This window comes from Solanum tuberosum, unplaced genomic scaffold (genome assembly GCF_000226075.1).
Source record: "Solanum tuberosum cultivar DM 1-3 516 R44 unplaced genomic scaffold, SolTub_3.0 scf00666, whole genome shotgun sequence".
In the NCBI taxonomy this organism is placed as follows: domain Eukaryota; kingdom Viridiplantae; phylum Streptophyta; class Magnoliopsida; order Solanales; family Solanaceae; genus Solanum; species Solanum tuberosum.
The window spans coordinates 30,461-39,604 of record NW_006239594.1 but is presented as its reverse complement, the minus strand read 5'-3'; the positions used below and the strand labels follow the sequence as shown (position 1 = coordinate 39,604).

The window sequence follows — 9,144 nt, the reverse complement described above, 5'->3', positions numbered from 1 at the left end:
TTGTTTACTATATTGAATGTAATTATAATAAAACATGTTGTATTTAGTATGACAAAAGAATTCAAAATTTTTAAAAATTAAATAAATAGTAATCCTAACTTCTAAGAAATGTCACAAATATATATATCTACGAAAATGATATAATTTACATTAATGATGAAATGAAGATTAAGAAAAGAAGTAAAAAAATTAATAATAATATTCATGATGATAGGAGTTAAATAAATCATTTTTATTATTTTGTAAATTTTCAATATAAATTTTTCAGTCTTTTATAATTATAAAATGCTAAAAAAATAAAACTAAAACTAAAAATAGAGGCAACAATTATCTTAAGGAAAAAATAACAAAAAATGTCAGAAACATTGATCAGAATAAATAAGTATCTATTGCTAAGAAGGTGTCACCCCACATTTTCTATTTTAGCTTTATTATTACATATAGAGAGAAACTTTAAGATGAAGAATGATCCAAAAATTTTAAAAATAACAAATCAATTATGTAAAAATACATGTGTAATTCTTATAAAGTTATAATAACTAATTTCTTCAAATAAATAATTAAATGAAAGAAAAAAAAAGTAATTAAGAAAATAATATAAATAACACTAATTATGAGATTAATAGCATTGATGAGGAAAGGAACTAAATATGATCATCTTTTTAAATTCTTTTTTAAGAAAATATATATAAACTTTAATTAAAGATAAATAAGAAAAAAAACCTTTAATTAAACATACAAAAAATCAAGACAAAATTAAAGAAGAAAGAAATTAGAAGAATAATGACATTGAAATAAATAATATCTAATTTTCTCTCTTTTCAAATCACAAAATAAATTTTTGCTTGTTCTCCTCCTAATTTGATACGAATTCCATAAATAGAATGATTTTTTCTCCGAATAATTTTTCTTACCCTTTCAAACACTAATCAGACTTCTTATAAATTTCTCAACCACAATGAATTTTCTCTCCTTGTAGGAGGAATAAACATTTTTTCAAAAAGTCTTTTATTTTGAAAATAATTTTTTGTTACATAATCTCTTTCTTTACATCAATGTCTTCACAAGAATAATGAGATATTCTCTCTTTCTCTTTTGTTAAAAAAGTCACATGACCTAGAAATTTGATGGACATCTTAGCGACAAAAGTTGATACCATATATTGATCATTATCGTCAGAAGAAGAAGAGCCAAAGTGAAGAAATTTGTTCTTATTTGTTACAAATGCTCAACTATTTTGTTTTTATTTTATAGGCTAAATAATTATAAACAGTTATAAAAAATGAATAGTTTTTATCTTTTCATCTTCCATTTTCATTTACTTAAATCTATATTAGTGTAATGGATGTTATAAAGGGCATAATTAATCGGGTATGACATAAATACTTTTTTTTTAAATACAAATAAAAAATACAAAACACAGATAAAATGTCAAAAAAAGGAAAAAAAAGATGAATACAAATACTGGTCATAGAGAGATGCCACATCAAATTGTCAATATTCAGCTTTATATATACATATATAGGTTCATGCCCTTAGATGTTATTTTATTACTTTAGCTGGCATCGACATTTTTGTAAATCTGATATCTACTTTGGAACATTTTATAATGTGGCATAGGCTGACAATTGAGATCATAAATTTAAAATAATAAAATTTAATTTATTATAATACTAATATCAATATCATAAAGATATATATATATCATTTAAAAAATATATAAAAAGTATTATAAATTATAATAATTAACCGCTTTTTAAAACAAATTCATATAACTAATTTGATTTACACTCCAAAATTCATAGGTGTCACATAATTTACACATTAATTCTTCATTACTTAATATATGTAATTATATCAATGACATATAAATTGAAATTAAAAAATACATATTTTATTTGAAAATCACGTAATAGTACTATAAGGTATAATAATTAACAACTTAACATATTTTAAAATTTTAGTTGACTCTCTGAATTCCATATGTCTCATGTAATTGAGACAGAGAAAAACATATATTGGTTTAAAATTAATAAAAATATTATAAATTATAATAATTAACAACTTAAAATTTATAAAAAAAAACCTTTAAAATTTTTTAGTTGGCTCTCCAAATTCAATCGGTATTACAATAATTAAAACATAGAAATTAACATAGATTGGACTCCTGCTGACATTTATGTTTCCTTTTTCTAAATTTTTTCTTTTATACTTTATATAAATAATTTTTTTATGTAAAAAGTATTATAAATCATAATAATTAATAGCTTAAAATATTTCAAAACATATAAAAAGTTTTTGTTAACTTTCAAAATTTCATCTATGCCGCATAAATTGGGAGAAATATAGATATATAGATATTTTAAGTTGCTAATTATTGTGAGTTATAGTACGTTTTATGTAATTTTCATATATATTACTCGGTCCTGATTTATGTGATACAAATGAAATTTCAAAAGTCAATGAATTTTTTATAAGTTTTTTTTATATTAACTTGTTAATTATTGTGATTTCTAATATATTTACGTAAAACATACTCTAAATACAAATAATTAGCAACTTAAAATATATAAAAACATACTAAAAATTGATTAACTTCAAATTTCATATGTACCACATAAATTAAAACAAAAACAGTAACATATATTGGGCCCCGTGCTGGCACGGGGTCCATATCTAGTATATATATATATAACAAAGTCGTGTTTTTTTGTTTGTAGCGAAAAAATCACTTATGTATATATTTACATCACTCAGAAGATCACTCAACCGACCAAAATGTCTATTTTATCCTCTATATATTATCAACCTTTATCGTTTTTTACTTTTTCAATATTATTTTTATTTTATAATCCATAGTATGTACTTACCTACACAACAAATATGTACAGAAAAGATATACATTATTTGCTTTCTATAAATTCTTTTTTGGTGAAACTACAAAAGCAAAAAAAATTCATTTAGATATACAAATTACAAAGTCATCAATGAATGATTTAACTTTCATGATACATTGCCAAAAACAATACATTCTGCTTTTGACAAGATTTTTTTTTCCTACTAGTAATATATAACACAAAAATTTCTTTACTGTCCAGCCATTTTCGAGGCGAATTTTTTTTATAAATCAGCAGCTGCCACACAAAACTGAGAAAACAGCATATACTTCTCAACTGAACAGATGGTAGTAATACAGAACTCTGAGCATCATCAACAGATGAATTGTTGTTAATATATACAGCTCAGAGTGGCCAAAACTTGAAGAAATGGGTCTTTTTATATATATATATATATATATATGCAACTCTAATTTGTATTATTGCCCTTCAGCTTTAGCAAGTCTACATGATCTGAAACCACGACGGGTTACCTATTATGTTTTTTTGGGCTTGTCCTCTGCAAAGCAACGATACATTGTATTGTATTAGAATCAAAACGACGTATCCAACAAAGCAATAGTTAATTAATCAACATCATGAAGTCAAATAAAATCGAGCAAGTTGTAACTAACCATTATAAAGGTGCATATTGTACCCCGTATGGATGACACAAGGAAAAACAGAGAAAATGTTCAAGAAAAGAATGGTTTCGTATCCAGTAGACATACACATACATGACAGACTTGTTTCATTTGTTGCTCCATCTTACATGTCGTAAAAGATGAGGAAAACCAAGTGTGCAGCTATCCGATCTTTTCAAATTCTTACCTGGATGCTATTTCTCACCTTAGATTTCCTAATCAGCTCGTTGTCTGAGTCTCTGAGATGAGCAGTGGCACGACTTATATGTAAACTTGAACAAGAATTTGGACGATGTTTTCTTCTAGTTCCAGAGGCTCAAGACATGTACATCTTACTTCAATTCACTTAACGCTTCCTCATAATTATGGAGTTTTTTGCTACTTATAAAGTTTGCATGCCATTCTATGTGTGTGTGTGTGCCTAACTAAAAATCAGTAATGAATTCATAACACTCCAAAACAAGTTTTCGCCATATTCTGCTTTAATTCATGCTTTCTGTATTTTGCGAAGTGTTCAGTATCCAAAGAATTGTATATCCCAACTAAAAGTTACGTTGGACAAGACCAAAAATGGTTAACCAGTTGTTTTATTTAACTGCAGAAGAAGTGCACAAGAACTGAACAAAAGCAAAGCAGAAGATAATAGAATAACAGTGACAATAACAGATGTTATCAGTTAAAACAAAACACCAAAAGAGTGTATAAATCAAAGATCATGAGCTTCCATATAGTAATTTCACGAAGAGAATACAACTCACGTATAGCCTCTGGATCTATATGCACAAAGAAGCTTGCAGCGACTATCAAATAGCAGAGAAGGAGCATCAGTCCCTTAAAGTAATTGGAAGTTCCGTCCTGCAGAAAGAGGAAATGTTAACATGAAAACTAATGGTCAACAACAGGAAGCCTTGTAAATTAAATTTCAACCAGAACCCCAGGAGTGAAGCAAAGAACAAAGGATTGAGGAGGAAAAGGAGACATGACATTACTTTAACTGGATCAAGCTCCGAGTTCAACTTGCAGAGCTTTCAACTTTTAGAAGAAATACATTGGTTTATGTTGTAATTTTCAAGCAGTTTGGAAAGACGAGAAAGTTTTACGTTTTCCCCAACCTCAACCTCTAAATTAAAAGACGAGATAGAAGCCAACAAGACAAAAGTAATACTCAGAGAAATGGGAAAAAAGTAGAACCAGAAAGACTTATGAATTATCTAGTTTAAGAGCATACCTGCAGCATGAATGCTACTACGAGGACACTCATGAAAAGCGTGGCCGTTTCGAACAACTGGAAGTTCAAATCCATAGGACGACCCATAATCCATCCAACCACCACACAGAAGGGAATCTGCATCAAAGTAAAGGTTAAAAGAGGAATAAACTTACAAGAAGAAATATCAGTGGAAGTTATTATGTGATGGTCCAGGAAGTAAAGGCGGATAAAATATGAGATTGTGCATCTATTTTCAGTTACAGCTAATGCCTAATGGTAGAGTCTTCCCAGCTAATGCCTAATGGTAGAGTCTTCCTGAATGAGACGTCCAATCTGAAGCTATTCAAGTTACTTCTTAAAGTTTCTCTTTGATGTAATTAACATGCATAAACATTTTGAAGTACCTACCCCAAACATGGCAATCTGCGTTGATGAGCCTATTGCCACTCCCAAAGAGATGTCCTGTAACGGCACCAGGTATGTGAAGAAAAAGGATGGTAAACCATAGTTTTAATACAAAGAAAAGATAGAAGAACGTACAAGCTTGTCTTTGACTGCAAACATGACAGCACCAGCATGTTCAGCTGCATTTCCAACAATCGGGAGCAGTATGACACTTATAAATGCCACAGGAATACTCATAGCAACTGATGCCCCCTGAAAACATAGCGTAATTTATTGGCAGAGAAACTCAAAAGGCAATATTTTTTAGTTTGTTTTAGGCTACTTACATATGTCAAAGATAGAGAACACAGACTAGTAACGATTCTCAAGTTATTGATAATTATATGTTTCTATTAATAGAATGCCAAAGTATGGAAATGGGAAAATGAGAATAAATAGCAGGACAAAGAAATTACCTCTATGGCATTAACCAGGTATTCTGACAAGACTGCGATCCATAGTGTCAAAATCGAAAGCCATATAATTGACCCCCATTTTGATATCTCGGGGGCTTCTTCCTCTTCTAGGCTCTCGTCATTCTCACCCTCTTCCTGAATTTTATTAAACTTTTAGGGAACCTGAGCAAACTCAATGGAAGAGTAATGTAGCTAATAAATGTATTGATCAGCCTAGCTTGTGTGGGATAAAGGATGGTTTGAAGAGGGAACTTAACAATTGTAGGACCTTTTGGTTTCCTCATTGATAGAATGTACAGAAGACTGCATAATATTCCATATCATCATTTTATATGCAGATACAGTTCATTGGTCGAGTGTTTAAGGCAGAAAAGAGAAAATAAGAAGGAATCCAGTATCTGCTTCTCCAAATTTATTGGGAGCTTAGAAACAAAAAGAATTATCTCAGGCAAGTGAGGAAATTTTGACTTTCAGATTACCAGATGCATTGGCTACTCTTACGGAAATACTATCAGAAAATTCGACAGGAGAAGTAAGGCTTAAGCGATTCTAATGAACAAAACTTTTTATTTTCCAGTTTCAACAACCAGTTCTGTATCTAGTGTCAGCAACATTAAACACAAAAAAGTGCAGTGAGAATAAAGAACCCCAACCTCAGCAAGAGGCATGTAAAGACTATTCTGACTAGTCAGCTGATAAAACAGGTATGCACCATATGCTACAAGCATTACGCAGCTGCTAAACCGGGAAAGTGCCAGTTCTGACTTCCCAAAATGCAACTCGGTGTGTGTAAAATGGAGGACAGCAGGGAACAGTAGGCCCATCACTGCCATCAGAAGCAACCCTGAATTCATCACTGCATTTCCCTGACAACGAAAACTCTGAGAATGTCATGACTTGCTATCGTGGTCGTGAGATACAATTTGAACTAAACTGATATTGATTTTCGGGTCATATAGATATGGTAGCATAATGACATAATCTACCTTGTCAAAAAGCTGGTCCTTAGTGGAATGAACAATTCCACCGGCAAAAAATGCACATCCAAGAACTAGTAACGTATTCGACAGTATTGATCCTAATAATGACTGTTGAACCACACGAATCATACCCCTTCTCAGTGCATACATTGATATTATTAGCTCTGTTGCGTTACCAAAAGTTGCATTTAGAAGTCCTCCAACTGCAAAGTTACAGAAGAAAATTGACCTTTGAGTCAAGTATATGAAAATTACGTACTTACATCAATGATATGAAGAAATTACCTGTTGGCCCTGTATAGAAAGCCAGCTGCCTACATAAATGGAAAACCAAAAAAACATCAATTATGAGAAGTGTAAATACTATAAACAGCTTTTAAGTTACATAAATCATCACCTTCAGCTTATTGTTCAAATACAAAGTTCCATGTCATCAACTTAATAGAGACCATAATTTAAAAGCTATACATTTTCCAAATTATCCATACAGCTAAATAGGAGCATGAATAAGTGTAAATGCATTGTAGCCCAAACTTCCATTTTATTGTCATTAATAGACACTAATTCTGAAATTTTAAATTAAACGGTGACAAGTCCTTTGCCAACAACAAATGCATTCCCCTTGATCCTAAATGTACGGCTCATACAAAGTACTGTAGATACTGAGTTAGAGAATTACTCTGTCGCCCAACCTAAACGCTCTGCAAGGGGTATGATTCCTAACAAGCTAAGAAAAAAGATCCATCCCTGAAAAAGTCATAACAGAAAAGAACAAGAGAAAAGTAATGTGAGTAATTAAGCTCTTTTAAGAATAAAAGATACCGGACTGGAAACAGTTTTGCAACTTACATGATGATCAGTTAACGTATCAACAAGCATTGCTAAAGGACCGCACGGAATAAGTAGGTTTAACTTCTTGGAGAACAAAACTATGTGCATCTGCCTTAGTATACTATTCCACATACATTTACAACTGACACCATCTGTATCGGTATCAAAAACGGATATTTGAGGAGTGGCATCCATAGAAGATGTCCTCCTATCATTATGCTTAGAGTCCACAAGATTCTCATCCTCAAGCTGAAGTACCGCTCTTCCTTCTAGTGATCCCATCTGTTTAGCCAGCATTCCTTCATTAGAATAAGATAAAAGAAGGCCAAAAGGTGTAGCCTCTATGATATTTTTGGTCACTATGCAGACTAGAATCCTAAAATAGACAGAAAAATATAATGTTATTTCACAAGCATAAGAAAAGTTCCTCAAATCGAGCCACTCATTCGCCTTGTTCATACTTTTCACACCGACTTGGTGCATTCAATGAATAAACATTAATTTGATTTATCAAAAGGACAAGAAAGACATGGTAGTTAATAGTTAAGTTGCTCGGACTCTTCACTTTTGGTGTCACACCCGTGTTGACACGACATGGGTGTGGGTGTGGGATCTGTACCCGATCTAGTCTACCTATCTTGGGTACTTTGACTAAAATCAACAGAGAAATTCCAGACAGATTTAATTAAAAGAAAAGCTAAGGTGAAATTGAAGAAAATGGAATACCTTATATATATAAATTTCTCTTTCATTTTCCTTTTATCTCCTTAGAGATTCTCCTCTTGATCAATATTTCCTCCTCAAGTTTTCCTCATAATATCTCATAATTTAGGTTATATAACTATATTTTTAGATATTTGAATTATTTGTAGCAGAATCACTGCACATGTGTCTCCGAATCTTAAAGTTAGATCATGAAGAATACAACCTCTAGAATCCGCACCCGAGTCTTGAGCAACTTAGGTTAATAGAATGTCAATGAATGATTAGCAAGGATAGAAAACATAAAACCTTCCAAGTTGTGCAATGGCAAACTAACAAGGAATTCGATTTATTTAACATCAATTTGCTCTTCATAATCATAATTTTTTCTAAATTTAACATAACAATGGCCGGGTGCACTAAGTTTCCGCGCGACCAAACCACAAGAGTCTATTGTACAGGAGGCAGGAAGGACCATATAACTTGTCCACTAATTAGGAGAAGGGAAGAAAAACTCACTTCAAGATGGGATTTTCCCCCTGAAAATTGTGAATCTTTAGCCATCCACTAATTATTCTGCTCAGCTGAGAAAACAGAAAAATTTTCATCTCCAACCATTTGCATAACTAGCTGCCAATAAAAATTCAAACCCAAAAAAAAAATTAATTTTTTTGCAATCAGCAAAAGATCAATAAATATCAAGAAAGGCTTATGGGTCAGATTAATTTACCAAAAAAAGAATATTTATTACCTGTAAAGGTCAACAAATTGTGCTAGAAAACCCAATTCGTGATATGCATGTTCTCTTTTGATTTATTGTCAAACAAAATTAAAGAATCTTCACAAGAGATTTTATTTTTTCACTGCAACCAAAGTTTCTTTCTTTGCAAAAATTTACACTTACTTTCCCCTATCTTTGTCAAAGATTGAAACTTTTTTTTTCCTCTTTGTCTTAGTTAATTTCTTTATGTTGCTTTGGCGTAGCTTACGGTACAAAATGGTGAGAGAAAGGGGCGGTTGGTATAGTTGGTTATTGATGGA

General features: G+C 31.2%; 1 protein-coding gene across 2 annotated transcripts; it reads right to left on the bottom strand.

The window, feature by feature from the left end:
- Positions 1-2,988: 2,988 nt before the first annotated feature.
- Positions 2,989-9,144, bottom strand: LOC102602825 (vacuolar cation/proton exchanger 3-like). 2 transcript variants are annotated; one of them, XM_006366700.2, is made up of 13 exons: positions 8,855-9,144; positions 8,623-8,733; positions 7,420-7,683; positions 7,250-7,317; positions 6,856-6,884; positions 6,577-6,773; positions 6,244-6,456; positions 5,591-5,725; positions 5,271-5,387; positions 5,139-5,192; positions 4,749-4,865; positions 4,279-4,375; positions 2,989-3,396 (listed from the first exon to the last, which is right to left on the bottom strand). In XM_006366700.2, the coding sequence occupies exons 2-13, from the start codon at positions 8,665-8,667 to the stop codon at positions 3,374-3,376; spliced, it is 1,359 nt and encodes a 452-aa protein (XP_006366762.1). In that variant the 5' UTR covers positions 8,668-8,733; positions 8,855-9,144; the 3' UTR covers positions 2,989-3,373. The 2 variants fall into 2 exon arrangements, with proteins under 2 accessions (XP_006366762.1, XP_006366763.1); XM_006366701.2 differs by having other exon boundaries at positions 8,623-8,729.